Source organism: Protopterus annectens, chromosome 7.part1 (genome assembly GCF_019279795.1).
Source record: "Protopterus annectens isolate FY-2018-M chromosome 7.part1, PAN1.0, whole genome shotgun sequence".
NCBI classification, from domain to species: Eukaryota; Metazoa; Chordata; order Ceratodontiformes; family Protopteridae; genus Protopterus; species Protopterus annectens.
In genome coordinates, this window is record NC_056740.1 from 305463084 (window position 1) to 305487111 (window position 24028).

At 40.4% G+C, this 24028-nt stretch overlaps 1 protein-coding gene across 1 annotated transcript in view; it reads left to right on the forward strand.

Annotated features, from left to right (window-relative positions):
* Positions 1 to 24028, forward strand: part of LAMB2 (laminin subunit beta 2) — a 3750789-nt gene that overhangs the window by 3669852 nt on the left and 56909 nt on the right. The window contains exon 31 of the mRNA XM_044078730.1: positions 21058 to 21234. Coding sequence (XP_043934665.1) covers positions 21058 to 21234 — 177 coding nt within the window. The remainder of the gene's footprint in view (positions 1 to 21057; positions 21235 to 24028) is intronic.

Below are 24028 nucleotides of genomic sequence, written 5' to 3' on the forward strand. Positions count from 1 at the left end.
CTCAAGCTCAATGCCAAAAAGTGCATTGCCATCCCCTTTGGTAAAAACTCTGTACCCATGAACTACCACATAGGCGGTAGTCTACTTAACACCAAAAGTGTGATGAGACCTTGGGACACATGCGGATAGTAGTCTCTCCTTTGATAATCACATCGCCACAGTGGTCAGGAAATCCTTCTACGTGGCACACCTCATCACAAAAGGTTTCTCATCCAGAAAAAAAGAGATCATTGTTCCCCTCTACTCATCACTCAAAAGACCCATTATAGAGTATAACGCCCCTTTTGGTATGTACCTCACAAGACATCTACAACAACTGGAAAGGCCGCAAAAATACCTCACAAAAAGGATTACTGGCCTCAAACAGATGCCTTATGCAGACCGTCTCAAAAAACTCCAGCTGTACTCCGTCGCATATCGCCTACTCAGAGGCGATCTCTGCCTAACATACAAAGCTATGTCAAACCCAGAGCTGTTGGACATGCTCCGCTTAAAGAAATCCCAATCCCTCCGAGCTACACTCTCTAGGGACCTAAACCTTGTCATCACAATAAACAGAACATGCTAGAGGGATTGATTCCTGTCCCAGAGACTTCCCATACTCTGGAACAGACTACCTATCTTTGTCATACAGAGCTCCTCATTAACACTATTCAAGAAAAATCTTGATGATTGGATGGGTAATAGGAAATTCACCCCAGGGATCACTTCTGTGGTTCTGCTTGACAGGGGCACAGGAAAATAATTTTCTTGGGTGGCGAAAGCCAGGGTACCTTTTTGGCTAGACTTGTATAGGCCCTAGGGCCAATAGCCTAGTACCTACCTGTGAACCTATGAACCTATGAGCTGTGGAGCACTAAGACAAAACTGCTCTACAGCTGCGATCTTTATTGGGATCTTCGAGGTGAATCCCCGCCCCCTCCAATCCCTACAACCAGTTGCTGCTTGAATTACACCACCCGGACCTAGCAGGGAATCCCTCTTAACTGCAGGTCCAGGTTGGTGACATAACTGCATTGCCGTGGAAAAATTGAAGTATTTTTGGCTTTTCCACGACAATGGCAATTCGAGAGCGTGAAAAGTGGAAAACGGGACTTTTAAAGTCCCACTGTCTGGGAATGTGGGAATCGGGATGAGAAGGTTCAACCTGTCAGTATCCCGCTGACAACGGGATGGGTGGCAACCGTATAAAAGTTAATGTTTTCTGGAAGTATGCAAGTTGTTTTTCACATCTGGGAGGGGAGCAAAGATAAAAACAGTTAGTGTAAGTAGGAACACAGGCAGTAACATGCATCTTATCATGGATAACCTTAACTTTAGGTTAGATAATATCTGTATTTCCAGCCATCTATTTGGAATAATTGCTCCTAGTAGGCGTTTAAACTGTATTATTTGAAGATGTACATACTTTTGTGTGTTTCTATTAAGTTATCGGGTTATGGGAATGTTCTGGGGGTTTGTATGTTTTTTTTATTTGAGGGTTTTTCATTAAAACAAAAAGTGTTGTAAAATGTGACATAGGTTAAAATGGAGACGATAAAAAAATGTATAAAGAATCAACCTGCCAAACATTAGTAGTGCATGTATCACAAAAGCAGGAAATAGACATTTAAAAAAGTATATATATATATATATATATATATATATATATAAGGTGGGAATAATGACTTCTTATCATAATGGCAACAATTTCCGTATTATCTTGAGACATGAATGGTTTCACAGATGCAGACAAAATGGAAAGAATATTTAATTACATTAAGAAATGCAGAGTGCAAATTGCAATGCTATAGGAGACAGATTTGGGAAGAACTTAGCATCTGAATTTGGTAAAGAAAGGTTTTCGGGATGGATATTGAGCAGAATAACAGGAGCAAAGGAAAAGAGGTATTAGTAACAAATGATTAGAAAGGGAAAGGTAGAGGGAAAGGTAATAGAATGGGAAGACGCCAGTAAGGCATTATCAGGGATAGATCTCGGAGAATAGATTGAATATAGAAATGAGGCTGCTGTTAAAAAGGTGATAATTTACATGGTATATAAAATATTGCATGATAACTATAGGAATCAAGGTGAAGGTAAAAAAAAAATTGGGAAGAGAGAGATTAGGTAAGCAGTTCACAAAGAAACAATGGGATTACATATGTATGGCTCCCAAATATTTAACAAAGTCTAGACGATTTAGGATTTTTGCTTGGAAGTGTTTGCACAGGTACTGTTATACCCCAAGCAGAATCCCAACACATTTTGCTTCAGGTAGAAAGCAAATCTTGGAGGTGTGATGGGGAAGAAAGAGGTATGTGGAGCATGTGTTTTCAGTGTATCATAAGTTGGTAGACTTTAAAAATTCCCTACATAGTGGTCTTTCAGGAATACTGCATGAGCAAATGAGCGTAACTAAGGAAATTTTTTTTTTAGCTGGGATACAGGATTTGATTTACCTAGACATAGTAACATTTGTTAAGTTTAATTCTGGTGGTTGCCAAAATAGCAATTACTAGAAAACGGAAATTGAAGTCTAAACCAACCATACTTGAGGTAGTGAGTATTGTAACAGAGATAAAAGATCAGGAAGTGGGATCTTTGGAAAAGGTTAGGAGCAAATTACCTGCAGAAAAAAATATTTTGGAAGTGGAATGGGGTTTAAGAAAAGGCAGCCATTTTAACAATTTATGTAATATTGGATTGATTATATTGTAATGGAGAATAAATGTGAACTTGTTAATATGGTTTGTTTGCTTTTATGTAAGTGTAAGTCGTTTGCCTTTGTCCAAGTGATAATTCAGTAATGGTGTTTTAAAACAAAATATTCTCAATTGAGACTGCCTTCCTGCTAGGGATTTATTTCAAAGTATAGGCAAGAGAAAGGGATAGGAGAATCTTAAATGAAAAATCTTTTGGGGTAGAGTTTTTAGTTGAATCTAGAACAGAAGCTGCTGTTAAAAAAGAGAGAATTAGGTGGATATACAGAATATTGCATGGTAACTGTAAGACTCAGTCAGAGGAGGTTAGAAAAGATTGGGTAGAGAGACTGGAAAAGCTGTTTACAAGAGACCATTGTAAAGACAAATGTATGGCTCCCAAGTATGCAACAAAGTCCAGAAAGTTTAGGAAGTTTGCTTGGAAGTGTTTGCATAGGTATGTTTATATCCCAAGCAGACTTCAAAGAATTTTTCTTCGTGTATATAGCTAATGCTGGAAGTGTGATGGGGAAGAAAGAGGTATTTGTGAACATATGTTTTGGGAGTGTAATGAGTTGGCAGATTTAAAAATTCCCCTACAGAGTACTGTGTCAGAAATATTGAGTGAGTAAATGACTGTAACTAAGGACATGCAGAGACACAGGTGGTGAATTGCCTGGACATACTAAGGTCTTATTAAGTTTAATTCTGTTGGCTGCCAAAAAAAAGCAATTATTAGAAGATGGAAATTAAATTCTAAACCTATTGTGTTTGAAGTATTGAATATTATAAAAGAGACAAAATTACTGGAACAGGGGTCTTTAGAAGAGAAGGAGCAAATTGCATTGAAATAAATGGAAATTTATGGAACAGCGCATGCAGAATAATGATCAGTAGGATGAAGAGTGAGGTTTAAAGGTGGGCAGAAATTCAGCAATTGATATAATGTTGGACTAATGATAATTACAAATAAAAAACAGATATGTGATATAGTGTATGTAAATGGAAATAAAATGTTATTATGGTTTGTTTTCTTTTCTGTTGATGAATGTTTGCTTATGTCTTTAGTGATAATTTAATAAAGGTGTTTAAAAAATTTGTCACACATCCCTATGAGATAAAGTTCCTGTAGCCAGTTATGGATTCCCAATAAACAACCCTATGAGATAAAGTTTCTGTAGCTATTTAGGGATTCACAATACTCCTGAAGCCCATCAGTTATTAACTGCTCACCTGGATACTGCTCACTCAGCAGGGCTGTCAGGGTTAGAAGCAAATTCTTCCATGAAGATCTGTGCTTATCCAGCTGCCACAGGTAAGCCAGCATTTAGTGTGCCACCAGAGATTGTAAGACAGAGTCAGGCAGGCAAAACCCTTCCAACCTCACTAGCAAAATAATTTTGTTCCACCTCATCCTTGATATCTTGCTGTCCCAAATAAAATATAAAATTATGCATCTGATGTTGTAAATCTTTATTCATTCATTACTATTAGGACTTCGGTTCCATTCTGGGAACCGACACAGTCATTTCCAGGCTAGTGCCAGGCTAAAACTCTCAGCTAAGACCTACCCATAATACCCCTCTCATAGTATCTCCAGATCTCGTTTGCTGCGTTCCTCGTCAGACATCCCTAGCCATCTCTCTCAAGCTAAGCGGAAAGTTGTGAAATTTTTGGGTAGTTTATCTTAAACTTTGTCATTTTTTCAGTCAGCTTAGCCTTTTCTTACTAATCACCTATAACCTGCTTCTATTTCCTACCCTTTACCTTTGGTAGTTTAATCTCTACCCTCGTTGGTACTGTCCCTCTCTCCTGCCTGTGGTAGGCCCTCCTTTACCACTTGTGGTATTTTTAAAATGCCATCGTTGGTATTTTCTCTCTTTCTTTCCTTTTTATTGTTATTTCCCTTGGGATAGCCCTTTGTTGCCTGTACTATGTCAGACAAAGTTAAGTTGGGGTTTAAACAGTGTGATAAGTGTGGGTGTAAGATGCCCAACTCAGACAGCCACGCACGATGCGTTTACTGTTTTGGCGTGGACCATATAATTGATTGTGATATTTGTTCTAATTTTAGCAATTGCACTCTAGCAGAGCATAAAAACAAGTTAATTCTAAAAGGTTTTCAGAGGCTCTCTCTGGGTCGGAGGACTCAGCCCCTCCTAAGACTAAGAAACACAAGGAAAAACAGAGTCATTCAGTTCCTGCATCCCCGTCAGTTATAGAACCGAGTCAGCTCCGTGCTTCTCCGGCACCCTCGGCGCAGACCTCTTCGGCACCAGGCCTTGTGTCTTCTCCCTTGGTTCTGTCTCTGATATTGCCTCCTGTTTTGGTTCCAGCCTCAGCACCATCAGCTTTGTTGCCGTCCTTGGTTCCAACATTGGCTTTTACAACCATACCTGCTTCGGCACCATCCCTGGCCATGGTGCTGATAGCTTGTTCGGCTCCCGGCTCCACAGATTATGACCTCAGTTCCTAAAGTCGAATATCTCCCTAGAACCAGATACTCTCCAACCTACAACCCTTTTTTGGGGCATCGGTTTAGCCCTTTTCTTGAAAGATCTGATTCTCCTTCAGCAGCCTCCTATAGATCCACCAGGAATCTTTCTGAACTAGATGTAGTGCGGGTTGTGAACCAGCTTCTGGCAGCTAGGGAATTGCCTACTCAAGCTAGACCTTCCGTCCCCTTTGGCTCGGAATCCTTCACGGCATGATCTCCTGTTTATCCTCCTCTGGCCTCTACCCAGGCCCTGGAGATCTCGGTACCGATGTCCACCCTGGTGCATACTGTCTTGGCCCCAACTGCTGTGTCTTTCCTGTCGGCACCGACCACCTTTGCTGCACCAGCTCTGTTGGAGCCGGTGCACTCTATGAGAAGTGTTTGGACTGTTGGCACCTTGATACCTAGCCCAGCGCCTATTTTTTCGCTGGCACCGTCTATGTCCACAGCTTCGACAGCTTCCAATTCTCTCAGAGCTCCTCACCTGGAGGTGGGCATCTTGGCGTGGAGTGTGACCCTGGTTCCGAGCTCCCATCCCTCCTCAGGTGGGTCTGCTTTCCTGGTGATGGAGAGGGTTCTTGCCTCTGCAGGCTTGCAGTCAGTACCAGTGATATTGGCACCAGAACCCCCCTCTAGCATGCAGCTCTCCCAACCACCTACTTCGGGATCCAAGGAACCCTTTCTCCAAAGTCCTCCTCAGAAGATCCCACTGGGGAGCCACCCTGGAAGAAATGGTGCAAGAGGACGGACCTTGATTCCTCTGAGGAATCTATCACTGAGGATACCCGATTGCGATGAGGGAGAAGGGTCCCCACGGTCTCCCCCAGACGACTTCTCATTTGGAAACATTCTCAAAATCCTCAAGCAATGGGGAAACTGGAAGTCCTCTAACTCTTCTTCTGAGGAATCGGTGTTATTGCAGGCCTTCCGTGCCCAGCCATCTACTTCCTGGGTGACCTCACCTGCGGATGAGCTTATTAAGCTGATTGTGCAGCATGCCTGGAAGGCCCCAGACAACGTATAACCTGTCCCCTGGAGGCTGGACAAATTTCTGTCCACCCCTGAAGACCAGCCCAACTGGTCCAAGCAGCTGACGGTTGATTCCATGGTTGTGGTGGCGGCCACCAAGAGGGAACTGGCAGAAGATAGTTCCACTGTCCATCCTCTGAACTGGGAGTGTCGGGCCATGGACAGACTAGGGAAGTGGACCTTTGCTTCAGCAACCTTTGCTATTCGCTGAACTACGTGGCACACTTCCCTCTCCTCCAAAGAGACCTAATCTCTGAGATGTCTTCCTCTTTGGCAGGGGTACTGCCTGATGAGGTGCGTGACACTGTCACTTCACAGCTAGCTACCCTAGAATCGATCTCAAACTCCTCAATGCGTCTGATATCTCACACCACTGAGGGGACAGTTCGTGCTGCCACATCAGGCATTGTCATGAGACATAACGCTTGGATGCATTTGTGTGATTTCGCAGACTCCTTTAAATCTTCCTTCATCAACGTGCCTGTCAACAAATCTGCAATTTTTGATCCCAAAGTATGAGACACACTAGCACAAAGTGAGAAAGATGGAAAGATCTTGTCTGCTATGGGCATACGTTTTTCCACCCCCCCCCCACTCCAGAGGTCCTACTCCAGGAACCAGAGAAGAGGAAAATTGTGGTTCAAAAAATCCCAAGGATCTTTTCATGACACTCGTGGTGAGCAATCCCTCTGGGGCAGAAGGGGCAACTCCTCTGGAAGACACCACTTTCGGGGTAGAGGGGGTCTGCGTAACCAGGGCACTAAAGATTCCTTCTCTAGCCGACCCTACAAGTGCTCCTGAGCAGCGGCCCGATTGCTTTCCTCTGGAAGCAGTCGGGGGTCGTTTTTCTCTGCACCTACCAGCCTGGCAACTTATTACTACCGATGTTTGGGTGCAGAGAATAATATCCAGAGGCTACCAAATACCATTCGATTTAACTCCCAGACATGTCAAACATATCCCTGATGTGCCACTCAATCAGAGGGAGGTAGCAGCCTTAGAAATAGAAAAGCTGCTAAGAAAAAGAGTCATCCAACCAGTCCTACCAGACCAGAGAGGATCCGGGTTTTACTCGAGGTTCTTTTTAGTGCCAAAAAAGACAGGGGACTGGAGACCAATCCTGGATCTCAGCCTAGTGAACAAATTTATCAAGCCTCAAAAATTCCAGATAGTCACTGTACAGTCCATTCTCCCCTTTCTAGGGAGGGACAACTGGATATACTCTATATATCTCCAGGACGCGTATTACCATATAAAGATGGATCACCGCTCCCGAAGATTTCTCCGCTTCTGGCTGGGAGCCAATCACTGCCAGTTCAGGGCAATGCCAGTCGGTCTCTTGACAGCCCCCCGAGTGTTCACCAAATGTTTGGCAGTTGTAGTAGCTCATCTTCGGCTAGAAGGATACCATGTGTTTCCATATCTAGACGATTGGCTCCTTACCGCCCCAACCAGGAATCTTCTAATCCACAGCCTCTCTTACACTCAAGGTTTCGCTGTCACCCTAGTGATTAGAATCAACAAGGACAAATCTCAGATGTCCCCAATAAAAACACTGGAATTCATTGGAGCAGTTTTCAATGCAACATCCTGTCAAGCCTCCCTCCCTCCTCACAGGCTTTCGAAAATAAGACACCAAATCCAAGCCCTTCTTCCACAGACCTTTGTACCAGCATGCCTTGTACTGCATCTCTTGGGCTCCATGGCAGCTGCCATTACCCTAGTACCACTGGTGAGGTTGCACATGAGAATACTACAGTGGCTCTTTTCTTCACAATGGTTGATTTTAACTCACCCACTCGACCACATGATACGTCTTACAAACCTTTGCAAGGAAGAAATGCTATGGTGGATGAAGTCAAAATCGAATCTTTGGTGTTGACCGTTCTGCCTCCCCCAACCCACAGCCACAATGACTATGGACACTTCTCTGTTAGGGTGGGGGTGGGCATTTCCAGGGAAAGATGGTCCAAGGCACCTGGTCCCCTATGGTGGCTAACTTACACATAAATGTCCTGGAGCTGAGGGCAGTTCTCTTAGTGTTGCAAGCGTTCCATACATCCCTCCCTTCTGGGACCATTGCAATTCATTCGGACAACATGTCAGTCGTCTGGTATATCAACAAGCAAGGCGGAACCAGGTCTTACCCCCTGTGTCGGGAAGCCATGAGGATTTGGCACTGGGCAATAGCTTCCAACTGTTTTTTTATAGCAATGCACATTCCCGGGAGTTCCAACCTTATTGCGGACAATCTGAGCAGGAACATCCTGATGCCTCACGAGTGGTCCCCTCAATCCTGTAATAGCAGATCAGATTTTCCGCCGCTGGGGCAAGCCTTGCTGCGATCTGTTTGCTTCCTCCTTAAACAACAAATGTAGAAGCTACGTTGCCTTGATCCCCCCCTCAGGGGAACCCCGAGGGATGCTCTAACGCACGATTGGCCCTCGGGTCTACTGTATGCCTTTCCTCCATTTTCCCTCATCCCGAAATTCCTCCAGAAAGCTCAAAGGTTGAGAAGCAAAGTGACCTTCATTGCCCACTTTTGGCCCCGTCAAGTCTGGTTCCCGTTCCTTTAGCCTCATCTGATTCACAGCCCGTGGATCCTGGATCACTCCCAAGGTCTGCTGTCTCATCCTCAGAGATTGATTCACCCCAGTCTCCACAGCCTCAAGCTCACAGCTTGGTTCCTCCACTTCCAGTGATTGCCAGGCTGCCTGATATCTCATCAGGGGGTGGGAGGATGACACAATGGTTAAGGTGTTTACGTTAAAGACACAAGGTGCAGGGTTTGATTCTCACATGGGGTAACTGGCTAGGCTTCAAATGGCCCAAAAAGGGCAGTTAGCCTAATACTAATCTATGAACCTAATCTATGAACCTATCTCCCGTTCGTGAAATCCTTCTGGCTTCACACAAACCTTCCACCAGGAAAATTTATTCTAGCAAATGGACTAGGTTCTCTATTTGGGCCAAAGATCATAACTTAGATCCTTTCTCTATGCATGTTCAAAAGATCCTACAGTACCTGATGACACTTCTACATGCAGGAGCCTCAGCAGCGACAATCACTGTACATTTAGCAGCTATCGCAAATTTTCATTATATATTTGATAATTCTTCTATGTCATGTCACATCGCCTGTGCAAAACCTTTTTGAAAGGAGTATTACACATTAAACCTACTGCCAAGCCCCCCATAGAACCCTGGGACTTGACCTTGGTACTTCAGTCATTAACAGGCCCTCCTTTTGAGCGCTTTGACTCTTGTGATATAAAATGTTTATCATGGAAGACTCTACTTCTAGTGGCACTTACTTCAGTGAAAACAGTATCTGAGTTGCAGGTCTTGAGTGTCAAGCGACCTTACTTGAACTTCCACAGGGATAGAGTATCCCTTCATACTGACCCTTCTTTCTTGCCCAAGGTCATTTCTGTTTTTTCCATTAACCAATCTGTTGATCTGCCGGTTTTCTTCACTCAGCATTCAAACACAGGGGAGTATCTGTTGCACACACTTGATGTTCATAGGCAACTTCTTTGTTATTTAGACAAGACTAAATCTTTCAGGAAAACAAATCAGTTGTTTGTGGCCTTTACAGGACCCAGACTGGGTAAACCTGTATCCAAAGTGACTCTATCCTCCTGGCTTAGAAACATCATTACCTTCATCTACCATCAGAATAAGCAAAAGTTACCTTCCAGAATAAAAGCTCATTCTACTAGAACGATGGCTACGTCTGTGGCTTTTCATTCCAGAGCCTCTATGGATGATATCTGCGCAGCAGCCACTTGGGCAGGACTTCATACCTTTGTCACTCATTACAAATTGGATTTGGCCTCCAGGGGACGAGCATCTTTCGGTTCTATGGTGCTCAGGAATATCCTTCGTTAGGGCCACCCAGGACTCAAGTAGCTGGGACTCTGTCCTAACAGTAAGGAATGAATAAAGATTTACAAACATCAGATAAAGAAGTAATGTTCCATCTGTGTTGTAGATCTTTATTCATTCATTACTTCCTGCCCTGCTTCCCCCTGCCTGGACTCCTAGTGGACTTTAGGAATTCCTGGTTAGGGTATTTGCTCAGACAGAGCCTCCTTCTGTTTTTCTCTTATATTTCTATATTGTAAGGGCGGGCAAAATTGATCTGGAGAGACGATGAGAGGTGCATTATGGGTAGGTCTTAGCTGAGAGTTTTTGGCTGGCGCAAGCTTGGAAACGGCAGTGTCGGTTCCGAGGACGGAACCAAAGTCCTAACAGTATTGAATGAATAAAGATCTACAACACAAATGGAACGTTATGGTAAGACATAACTTCTTTTTTGAGACATCTAAAAGGAGTCCTATGGGAGCTCTAGTGATGTAGCTTAGAAACTATATGAAATAAGTGTTAGAATAAGCATCTAAATTGCATGTAGTCATTGCTTAGCAGTATAGTAGTCTTCAGACTCATTGCCTAATGTTTAAAAAAGTGAAGGAGGGGTTGGCATAATAGTTGAGATCTTTACCTCCCAGATACAAGGTACAGAGTTTGATTCTGACCTCTGGTCACTCGCTTGGTTTGTAATAGTCTACAGGCTGTCAAACTAGTATTTACCTATGAACCAATGGAGTACTATTTCTTTGTAAAACAGCATTTAGTTTGCTTCAAAATCACAGCTTTTGTGATCCAAACTGTCTACTGCAGGAAGGAACCAACCACATCCCAAGGTATTAAACGCCACTGGTATGGGAATTTCTTCTTCAGCATATGTCTAGGGGCAGAGTTTAAGCTAAGAATTCTAATCTTTACTTGATTAAACTGATATCCAATAGCCTTCAAAAATGTTTTAACTTCTTAAACATCCTGAAATAATCACCCTTAGAAACCATCAGGTACAGTAACTAGACCCACAACAGTTGGTTCCACAGACCCGGCCAATTATAGACCCATAACTCTGATAGTCTCATGTGCAAAGCCATAGAAAGACTTATCATGAAACTAAGTAAGGACATAGGGAACCTCATAACATTGGACTTAGCTCAGTTTGGATTCGTAAAGGGCAACCCATTCTTATTTAACCTGGTGATTTTTTTGAAAAGGTCACCAAAGCAATGGATGAAGGCAAAAAGGGTACGGACTGCATTCCTCGAACTGGCCAAAGCTTTTGACACAATTCCCCAGTCATGCATAGTATTAAACCTAAATAAACTTGGAGTAAATGCCTATGTCACCATTGAATTGCCAACTGGCTCACAGATAGGATGCAGGAAGTCAAAATAGGGGAAGCTACCTCCACAAAAAGACCAATCACCTGTGGAGTCCTCCTAGGGTTCTGTGCTGGGTCTTCTCCTGTTTGGCATCTACTCTCCTGAAGTAAAAGCCAATCCTGAAGGGCTTTGGCTGATTAAGTTTTCAGGTGACTGCAAGCTAGGAGCAGTCATTGAATCCCTAAATGACTTAGCTGCCTGCAGGAAGGTTTGTCCCAAATAAATAACTGGTTCCAGAGAACTACCACCTTAACAATACATTCCTAAGAGTTGACCCAGTTGTTCAGGATTTGGGAACTTATGTGGGCAGTGGCCTAACTTTTGACCAACATGTGTCTGTTTTTGTAAGAAAGTCCTTCTGTGTTGCACAGCTTATAAACAAAGGGATTGTGTCTAGATCTAGGAATGCCATTGACCCCCATTACTCAGCCCTCATTAGGCCAGTCATTAAATATAATTCCCCCTTTGTCATGCATCTGTCCAGACATGCAACAACTGTAACGCCCACAGAGATACCTTATTGAAAAGGTACAAGGCCTTAACAACGTCACACATAGACTGACTCAAAGCCCTGCTACTATACTCTGTATCCTTCAAATTGCTAAGAAGTGACATGTGTCTGGCATGCAAAACATCCTCTGATCCAATATTTATGGATTTACTGCACATCAGCAAGTCGAATGCCATCAGAAATACTTAGTGATCTAAACCTCTTCTGCAACAACAACAACAGAACAGTTTGGAGGACAGGTATATCTTGCAGAGGATACCATTGCTCTGGAACAGACTTCTCTTCCAGGTAAAACAAAGTCCATCCCTGTCCATATTCAAGCACAACTTGGATCTATAGATGAGAAACAGAAAATTAACCCAAGGACTGCCCCCTGTACTATTAATGGACAGATGCAGCTCCTAAATGCTTTATACTATATCCCTCATGTTACCTATGGTATGATTCCAGTTATTCTTATTAAGGGTAAAATATGTAATTATTGACCATGGGATGGGTTAATTTGAGCACAAAAAGAGAAACTGGCTAGACTTAAAATGGCCTGCAAGGGCAGCTAGCCTTGTACTTACCTATGAACAGATCATCATCAAAATGGGATCATTTTACCTCAACTTTCACCTGTCTGTGCAGTGTTGAGCTTCAAAGTTACCTTATCAAAAGGTTATAAATAAAGAGCAAATAGTGGAAATAGTGGGCATCCATGCCTGGTACATCTTCCTAACTGGAAACACCGTCGCTGGGCAAATAAGGAACTCTCAGAGTCACATAACATGTATGTGTTATGTACATACTTAAGGACATAATATCTACAAGGGTGATTGGTGGTGATGATTCTGTTGCACGAAGGAGATCCATATTGCACCCTCATAAACCAGCACAATTCATCAGCATTAGCTGACATCTTAGCACAGGACTACTGCTACAGAAAAGAATATGTCAGTGAACTACCAATAGGAATGCAGCACTTGTTTCACTGAACTGTAAAACCACTCAAAAATGTGTTTTGCTTACATGTGTATGTGTGGGTCCAACCATCTCACATCATCATGAAAGGATGTTTGTTTCCTGTACCACTTTAGAAATGTCATCAACTCTATGGTCAGTGCACCTTGAATGAAAAGGGAAGTCTCTCATTACCGTAGCTTCACTGCAGTATATTAGCTAAGTGGAGTGAGAGGGGCAACTACCCCAGGCACTAAGTGTTGGGGGGGGCACAACCAGCCAATCCCAATCTTTCATTAATGCAATACACTTTTAAAAGCCGGTATTGCATTTGTGGTAAAACCTGAGTGCTGTAGCATTCCATGTGTGGTCTAAACTGTAGCAGCTGCTTGCTACATTGTAGCAAGCAGTTTGCTGCAGTTTAAAAGTAAAAAAAAAATCTTTTTTGTTTTAACTAAAACCTGAGCACTGTAGCACTCTGTACAAGCACAATATAAACCATAGCAACTGTTTGCTACATTTATAGAAAGCAATTTGCTACAGTTTAAAAAGAAGATTTTTTTTAACTAAAACATGAGCACCATAGTGCTCCATGCACGCAGGGTATAAACTGTAGCAACTGTTTGCTACATTTGAGTAAGCAGTTTGCTACAGTTTAAAAAGGAGATTTTTTTTTTTTAACTAATGCAAAAGTACTGTGGCACTCTGTGTGGGCAGTGTTGATGGGGAGTTGGAGTCAGGGCACAAAAATGGGACCTGAATGGCTGGAGCAGGAGGGACGGAGGTGTGTTGTGCATCTGGCCACCTGGTTGGTGTACCAAGAGGAATGTCTTTTTTTCCCTCTTCATTGGCAGAGCTGGGGGAGTTCATAGATTTGACTGTAGTAGTCTGATCATTTACAATGTATGTATCAGCCTATTACACTGAAGTGCTTTTTTTTTTTTGTTTTGTTTGTTTGTTCTTGAAGAGCAGAGGGTGGAGCTCTGGTTCACAGTACTGGCTCAGGGTGCTGACTGAACCAGCTAGGCTTATACACCACTGCATCACACATGCACATACTGACAAAGATACACCTCTAATAAATGCCTTGCACTAAACACTTTACAGTAGTACCAGTGCATGTCATCCTCAAAGCAGAAGTATTCGTATAATAAAGTAAACTAGTAAATTTAATTAAAAATGTCTTTGTTTTCTAAAACAGTCACATCTGCTCCCATCATTCAGTAACATTTTGACTTCTGAGCTACCACTGGATGCTAATTGTAGCAAAAAATGTAAGAAAAGCACTGTAATGCTGGACAGATATGGGTCAGAGAAGGGTTCAGGTAATTATATGACTGCTAGTTTCATATTAATTTCATGGGTGATCATAGAAAAGCATATGGCAGAATTATGGCTTTACTGAGTATTCATTTTCTAGCATGTTGAAGAGTGTGGAATAGTTTATTTCTGTGACTGGGCCATCTTTGTGATGGATAAGAGAACCCTGTGCATTTGGACTTCATTGTGTTCTTTGATACTGTGCATCATAGGATGTAGGTAGGGAACTTGAATTGTATGAGGTGGATCCTGAATGATGCAGTAACTTAGAAGCCGATTGTACAGTCAGAAGCAGATAGTGATGGTTAGATTGTACTGTCAAAAAAGAAAGGGTAGGAAGCAAGGAAACTGAATGTATGATGAGAAGCACATGGCAGTGACAAATGCAGGCTGTCTGGGCAAAGGTTAGTAAGTAAAGAAGTACCATGAAAATCAGTGTTTACACCAATCTTGTGTATTTTTGTTAGAAATCAGTTTTTGTTTTGATGTCATTGTGTGCGCTTTGCAAAAATACATGTACTGTAGTCCTGGCACAGAGTGCAGGTATGAGCAATGGAGAGTTGAGAGAATGCTTGGAGCCTTTACAGGAGAAATTCATAGGTAGGTGACTTGATAATACATAAGACAAAATATCAACTTCTCATGGGAGATTTCATTGTTAAGAAGCTAGGTAATGGGGAAGTAGATGTCTGTCTAGTTCCTTGGATTGTAAGGACAAGGAGCATATCTTAAGAATCACTGAAGCAGTGGAATGCAGAAGGGAGTGGGATTTTATCCTTCTAAGAACAAATGAGTTGGCTGAGAAAAAGGGAAGTGTATGTAAAATTAAGAAGAGAATTAGGTAAATAGCACATATGGTAGCATTTTCTGGGGAGTTATCTGTTTGTATATGGGAGGCGATAGTGTGCTGCATTGTGGGTTTCTGTATACATTTCAACAACTGTTACAGAGCTCTGGATTTTTGATTTAGTGAGTACTGGAAATTATTTGGAAGGACATTAGCATTTGTTGATATGACAGTCTGCATGGATTTAAGTGAGATTTAAGTGTTTCTTCAACAAGTATTTAAACCAGTTAAGTGAGAAGATGCAGAAAAGTCTGTCCTTTTCATTTAAAGCATCAGCTTTGATCAAGGATGGAGATTAGTCATAAATGGGGGGGGGGGGGGGGTGCATAATTTCACTGTAGATGAGAGGGAAAGGAAAGACGAGCAAAGATAAACCTTCCAGGTAATAGTTGATAATGCCATATTGTAGGCAAAAGCTGCTGCCTTAAATGAAAAAAGTGTCCTAATATTGTGGCAGTAATTGAAACTTCATGCACAGACAATCACAACTGGTTTGGGATGGATAAAGTAAAAAAAGGAAAAGATGATTATGCTGTCCTTTGCATCTGAAAAGGAAATAAATTAGTAAATAAGGAGAACGAGAGGAATTTTTAATTATATTGAAAACTAGGTATAGCAGAACAGTCTGTATAGGACTTTTATGTGCTATAATTGAACTAAGAAAATGGTGGAAGGTATTGGCATGATGATTAAGGTCTTTACCTCAGAAACACAAGGTACAGAGTTTAATTCTGACCTGTGGTTATGGGCTAGGCTTGTCATAGTCTGCAGACTGATAGCCTAGTATTTACCTATGAAATCCTTTGGGTAACAGCATGACACACAAAGTGTGGCGATATCTATCGGAATAGTAAAGCTTAATAAAACAGATAGGGTTGCAGAAAAGGCTAGTGGAATGCAAGACTACAGGTAAATGCTTAACATTTAGGGAAGGGAGGAGAGAGTTTGTTATATTTAGTCTGCAGAAGTGCTATTAATGAGGTCAATCCTGGTACTTTCAAAGAGTAAAGGTAATTGCAGTATGGGTGGTGACATTTATATGTGTAGCTCTGTCAAACTGCAATTCAAAGTGTATAACCAACAGCTAGGATTACTTGAGTTTTCAGACCCTAAGTACTTGCCATTGAGCTAATACCTACCTTGTGCATCTGCAAGGGGAGAGCAAAAATGCACAGTAACATTGTTTGGTGGTTTGGCAAATATAGGTCCTTTAGAGTCATGAAAGTTGGACAGAAAAAACATCTTACACTGTGTGAGTGAATGTAATAGCAGTAGCTTTAAAGGCTGTACTTCAGTTTCAGGAAGAAAATAAGGAGCTATCGCAACTATCTTTCTCCCTCCCATACTGCTTTGCACTATATCCATTTATAATCACAAGCCTCCCTAATAGTACCTTTCTATTCCACATTGTATCTTTTTCTTTTCCCCAAATAAACCCTCATTTCTTTATATTTTGATTACATTGTTATACTCTAGCCTTTAATGCCCCACTAGTCTTTACCTTCCAGAGAAGATACCAGGACAACCTACCTTTCTTTGTTTATGGAAAATATTTCTTTCCTTATCTATCATCTTCCAGCTTTCAGAATCCACCATAACTGAAGCCACTACTGTCCTGCAAGTTCTTGTTTCCTTCTTCACTGCTACTTCCCCACAACCTGATATCTATAATAGACAGATTCCTGTACTTAATTATGCTAATGGTCTGCTTATCCTCTATCCTTCTCCTGCTACTGTGCTATCTTTCATCCTACCGTGACTTAATAATATCTCACAACATCTCTCCAACTGTGTCCCAACCACCTATCCATACTTCCTGTTTACACACTCCACACATTTCACCAAAACTATTTAATATTTCCCCTCACCCATATTCCAAATATAGGCTAATTAATTGCACTTCAACTCAAACCAAAACAAAATTAGTTGTAAGAATCCTCTCCAGAAAACAAGTATACTTAATTCCCCGATATACTAAAATCCTTCTAGGAGGAGATGTACACCCTAATCCTGGCCTCACCATTCACAGTGAACATAGAGATAATTCTCTCCCACATACTTCTGTAACCCAACAGCAGCCAATTCCCAACCCTGGTGATCTAATCTTTGCTACAATAAATGTTAGAAGTATAAGAAATGAAACTGCTGAACTTACATGCCTGGATTACCCAGCATAAGTCTGATGTTCTCGCCATAACTGAAACTTGTCTTAAATCTACCATAAATGACTCTGAAGTTATACCTCTTAGCTATAGTATCATCCATAATGACCGTATAAAGAGGAAAGTTGGTGGCATTTCTTTAATATTTCCCCATACTTACAAATTTCCCTTATAAGAAACCAAAACCAAAATTAATTTCAGAAGAGCTTCTTATTGATTTCCTCAAAGTAAAAAATTATAAACAAATATGTTGAGGATGGATGGATGTATTAATCTCCTTTATATCCCTCCTGGGGACAATACAGCTGTACTGGAAGATGTGATGCATTGGATATCCATAACATTTCAAAAGAAAATATATCACTAGGTGATGTGATTGTCAGTTGGTTGGGGATAATCTCTAACTCTCCTACATTTAGCCTGAACTTGTATAGTTTCACACAACTAAATAGCCCCAGACAGTATAGCAAGACATCGAATTCTCTGTTACACTGGATCCTAGTATCAGACCCTAGCAAATACTCCACCACAGGTTCAATGTTAGAGTCTGTCAGTGATCATCTCCCAGTCTATATGACTAGACATCTCACACATCCAGTTAAACAGCAAATTTGTAAAACAACATATAACCTTTCCAAGATTAACCCAGAAAGATTCACTACTATACTATCATCTATTAACTGGAACTTCCTAAAAATTCTACCCTTAGAAGATGCTGTAATTGAATTCAGTACAACTTTTGTAAACATCCTAAATAGCCTTGCACCTCCTAGAAGGAATAGACTGAAAACAATGCAGTTCAGCTATCCAAAAAGAGTAAAATGCTAATGCAAGATAAAGAAAAAGCATGGAAAGAATAGCAAAAATCTAAAAACACCTCAGTATCGTGAAAACTTCAGAATGCTTCTCAGTCGTACTAAAAAACAAATAAAGACAAAAACTGTATTATAATAACTTTCAGAGTAATACTAAACACAGCCCAAAAAATGTTTGGACAGCCATTAAAGGAATCTTACATCCCAGCCAAAAATTTAACCCAAACCACTCTCCTGATAACACACCAGTCGAAACTGCAATACAGTTCAACTTTTATTTTATAGATATTATAGCACCTTTAACCAAAGATTCCCCAACATCTAATCCCAACCCTGCCCAACAGCCATGTATCACCACATCCACTTTCCCTTCAAACCTTTGCCCACATCCTGTATAAAACTACTCTTAAACAACCTTAACCCGTGCTCTTCGTCAGCTGATGACCTTCCAATTGAGTACCTAAAAATAGTAGCCAACAGCATTGCCTATCCTGTCTCAATCCTTATAAGTAGGTCAGTCTGGGAATTCTGCGTTCCTTTCACTGGAAAAAGTCACACATTATAACTCTGCACAAAGGAGAAAATTCAACAGACATTAATAAATTTAAACCTATAGCAGTTGCATCTCCCCTCACCAAAATGTTTGAAAAATGCATTTAAAAACAATTGGTAAACTGTCTCCTGCAGGAAGAACTCCTATCCCATATACAGCATGCTTTCCGCCCTTCCCGTAGTACTAACACTGCCCTTCTAACCTATATATATATATATATATATATATATATATATATATATATATATATATATATATATATACTGTCAGTAAAGCTAGAGATAATTGCAAACTAGTATAGTCCTTATTTCTAAACTTGTCTAGTCTAAAGCCTTCAACACAGTTTATCACAGCAAACTTCTACTTCAGATGTCCTCACTAGGACTGTCTCAGCCCACCCTTCTGTGGTTCAAAAGCTACTTATCCAATAGGTATCAGTCAGTAAAATGGTACTCCATGGTCTCTCATTACCTCCCAGTCACCACTGGTGTACCACAAGCCTCTGTCCTTGGTCCCCTCCTCTTTAGTAATACAGTGGATATAAAGAGTGTACACACCCCTGTTAAAATGCCAGGTTTTTGTAATATAAAAAAATGAGACCACAGTAAATAATTTCAAAACTTTTCCCACCTTTAATGTGACTTTATAACCTGTACAATTCAACTGAAAAACAAAGATCTGTTAGGGGAAAAATATAAAAAAATAAAAAATGTACAATAAGCTGGTTGCATAAATGTGCACACCCTTAAACTAATACTTTGTTGAAGCACCTTTTGATTTAATCACAAAAAACTGGCATTTTAACAGGGGTGTGTACACTTTTTATATCCACTGTAGGTAATATAGTAATAGGTTCATATTTTAGTTTTAACATTTTCACCAACATCCTTCTGTACTGCCACACAACAGGCCATCCTAATACAATGCACAGGAGACTCCACTGTCATTTGCACATATGACAACATGGAATACCTCCAAAAAATTACTCAGGAAGCTTTAACAGCCACCATAGCTTCGTAACTCACAACTCATGCCCAACCCAAAATTGACCAAAATACTTTTTTCCCAAATCCCTCTCCCATAAAAAAATAAAGTCCTCCCTCTTGATGATACAGTTTTGATAATACAGCCGTTGAAGTCACTTCTTATAGCAAACTATTAGGAGTGATAGTGGATGATAATCTTACATTCGACCTGCATATACAAAATTGCTTAAGAAAAACTCATCAAAAACTAGAGATGCTTTACAGAGCCAAAAACTTACTCACTGATGCAACTAAAACTACACTTGTCACTTACTTATCTCCTCCCCATTCTTCTGTATGGCACTCCCATCCTTACTAACCTCCAGGCTTCACAAAAATTAAAACTTGAAAAATGCTATAACAAATTTGCTAAATTTGCAGCACATACCCCTTTCAGAACCTACTACATTATAGAGCTGAAAAAGCCTTCATTGGTTAAAGCTGCCACATCAACTAATGTATACACATCTTTTTACCACCTGTAAAATTATCCAGCATCTGTCTGCCTGTCCAGCAGTAAAAAAATTCTGCACAACTATGTTCCCAGTCGGTCACTGAGGTCCAGTGACCAAAAACTCCTGTCTAAAGACCTAGCAAATCTGCCGGGCATTGTCTGTACTCGTACAAGGTTGCTAAGGCCTGGAACTCCTGGAATTGTATCCATCAGGTCTGTGCCCTCTCTCCCATGTTTCAAAACCACTCTGAAAAATTTCCTAGCTAAAATCTGGTTCTGTTCCTGTTCAAAACCAGGGTAAACTATATCACTAAATGTGAACAAGTACCTTTTCATTCTTTATACCACCTTACTCTCCCTTCTTCACTTACTTCTTTACTGCTATCTAATTCTCTTCCCTGACTTTCTCTCTAAATATATCATAAGCTTGTTTTCCCTCACTTCATATTGCAATTCCTAGTTGCATTAAACTAAATTACCTTTTATTTTTCTACAGACTGTCTAAAATTTCTCTAAATATGAAATGATTGTCATATACCTTGTGTCGATTTTTAACAGATGTATTTATATTATGTCTAATTTGTTATAATTATTTAAACTGCAGTTGTTTTTGTTTTATTTTTGAAGATTGTAAAATTATTATTCTTAAAATGTTTTGTAATAATTAAAGGATTTTCTCCCTGAGCCTGTGCTGAAAATGAGCCCAGTCAGACTTTACAAGAAATCAAATGTCAGTAAATAAATAAATAAATAAATAAGACAAATGAAAGTTGACAATGATCTGAAAAAAATTATCACCAGCATGGATAGAATGATCAGAAAAACTTAGTATAAACCCAGTGGGACCTGTCAGATATACAGTGGCATGTTTATATCATAAAAATAGATATTGCTGTCTGCTGTGTCAGTATTTTCCTGCAGTTCGGTTAACAATAATTTGTTTTACTGTATTTTCCATTTGTCTTCTCGTAACAGATACAAACAGAAGCTGCAGGCACAGAGACCAAACTAATGGATGCCTTAGATAAGATTGGTTTGCTGGATAGCCAGATTGATATGTTGAAAGTGAAACGGGCAAACAACAGCCTGGTTGCACTACGAGCAGAGGAAACTGCTACTGCTGCACGGGAGAAAGCAAATGATGCTAAGAAGGTATGTCAGTTATGAAAGTCTAGGTTTACTACCCACGTAAGCCTAAACCAATTCTTTTATAATGCTATTTCACCTCCATCATCTGCCAGCCATCAACCTTTCCTCTTCTTCAGAAGCCATCATACAGGAAACAATCAGGAGTTTTGTGCTTAAGCTCACACCCTTTCATGTGTCATATGTGTCCACATCACAATGGGAGTATTTTGTGCCCTCTCCTGTTATGTCTGTGCTCCAGTACACCCCCCCTTTCAAGGGCTACCATAAGCAGTTTTGAATGCCAAGCTCACATTCCCCAATTGTTCAGACATTCTTACTGAGCTGACCTGCACTTGAATGGGAGCAATTTGGCCATTTGAGAAAACCAGAGGAGTAGCTAGGGCAGAGAAAAATGGGTGCATGATTGTCAGTTGCTGATGGTGTTGAAGTTCAGTACTGGCATTCAGAAATGAATGCCAAAACATGTATTTGTGGTCACAGCTGAAATAAGGAAGGCCTGCGTGTCTGGTACTTTATCTGTACCAAGCCACTTGTTGCATTTGTAGCAAGTGGCTTGTTACAGTTTCAGAGCAGAAGAGCCATCTTTTTTTCCCCTCCACAATTTCTCCGTTTTCTTTTGGTCCCCTGTAAGGAGCCTTTTTTTGCTCCTCATCTTAGAGTCAGCTTAGAGTTGAGGGGGGTACTAGACTGGGGAACTACACAGGGCACCAAATAACCTAGCTACAGTTCTGCTCACTCTCACCTTCCCCTGCAACTTTGAGCTGGCTAGGCCATAGTCGTGTCTTCATTCCCAGTGCCACAGAGCTGGCACAAGAGGAAGGGTTGCTTTCCTTCTTAAAAATAAGGCACTTCAGAGATGTTTTCTGCCCTTATCTTTAAAAAAAGGCAGCATACCTCAACAGATTACGTTTTTTTTTTTTTACAAAAAAGTATTTTAGAACTCCACCAGTTATCTGTATATTCATTTGATAACTGGTACTTGTGTTGAGTAGAAGAACCATTCAGGTGTGGCCTTCACTGGCTCTAGCAGCAAAACAAGCAGCAGCATGTTATACTACAGCAGAACATTTACAAGGCACATTGTCATGGGAAGCTATGCACAGATGTTAAAAGAATAGAAAGTATAAAAAACAACAGAAGTAACAGTGTGAGTGTGTGTGTGTGTGTGTGTGTGTGTGTGTGTGTGTGTGTGTGTGTGTGTGTGTGTGTGTGTGTGTGTGTGTGTGTGTGTGTGTGTGTGTGTGTGTGTGTGTGTGTTTAAAATGTTGCTGACTGCTATAACTGACCTAAAACAAGGTTATACTTCAAACATTTGTTTTATTGAAAAGAATTGGACTTAATTATAAAGAATGTTTACTGCTTGAAACTGCATTATGAATGTAGTTTTTATAAAACAATTTTTGCTTAGCTAAAGGTCACAATCTAACCACCTCAATCTAACAAAATGTAAAACATTTTTTTTAGTTTTGCAATTTTTGCATGTTGTGTCTTGATGGTGGAATATGAATCCTTTAAGAATAGCCTGCAGAACAATGCATCCTAAGCTTCCTTTCAATGCAGCAGTCAGTTTTCTGCACTATTGAAATGCATCATTAAGGAGGACTCTTTCTGGATTAATTTATTGATATATATGCAGATGTATTTCTCTGAAGGTATGACATTTTTCTTCTTCTTGTCACTATTAGGTGTGTTTAGCTTACCAAAAAAAAAGAGGCAGCGCCCTGTGTAAAATGCAGCCTTGCATGTAATACTTGTTTTGTTAGGCAGTATTGTATTTTCATATTACAAAAAATATCAGTTCAATATCAAAGTTGAATTTTTATTTTTTTAAACTTCCAACACTATAAACTTTTGTATTTTCATAAATTTAGTTGTATGGCATTATATACAGTATTAAACCACAACAACAAATGGAAATAAAGAAGTAAATAAATAAAATGCATGTTGTAAAGTCAGATATTTTCTTTCATTTTTTTTAAATTAACTTGAAGAACCTTTTTCTGCTGTTTAAAAAGTAAGCAAGCAGAATTGTGAGATTAAAGCCCCCATTCCATTTCCCATAAAGTCAGAATACCAAACATAACGCCAAACATGTGCACACATTGTTTTTGTGAATATTTTATACCAAGGTATTTGATACAGTGCCAGTTACATAACTTGAAATTTTTCCCAGTCACTTATGCTGTTAATATTATTATTATTATTATTGTGTAGTGCATGGATAATTGTGATTAAGTGCCAGCTTGGGGAAAGAAACAACATTCTTAAGCATCTTTCTGATATAAGAAAGGTCCTTAACAAAACTGTTAAGTATCTTTCAGAGATGTAAAAATTTAGCTTGTGCTAGAGCATAACAGTGGTTAGTGCTAGTCACCACAGAAGAGAGGGGCAAGTAACTAAAATAGTTTTTAAAGCTGGTAGACACTTTGTTGGCACACACACACACATACACACATAAAAGGTTGGCAGAGTGAAGTGTTTAACAGCTTTTACAGCTGATTATTCATCAGAGGGACACTGATTCTGCCTGTTAACTGTGTGGCTATTCTAAAGTGTTGTACAACTTTCAAAGCTGTAAATCAGTTCACTTTCCTGCACTTTTTTTAATTAGTTGACAGTGGAGCAGATAAGGCTCCATTCACTACAGAGAATTGTGCTTGGGTTTCTCCAATCATAAATCTTTATTATGTGCTTTTGAAAGAGGATATCAAAATTCACTTCTCAAGCTTCACTTTTTTAAGGTGAATTTCTGGATGTATGTGTCTCAAATGCATAATACATTGGTTGCAGTCGGAGA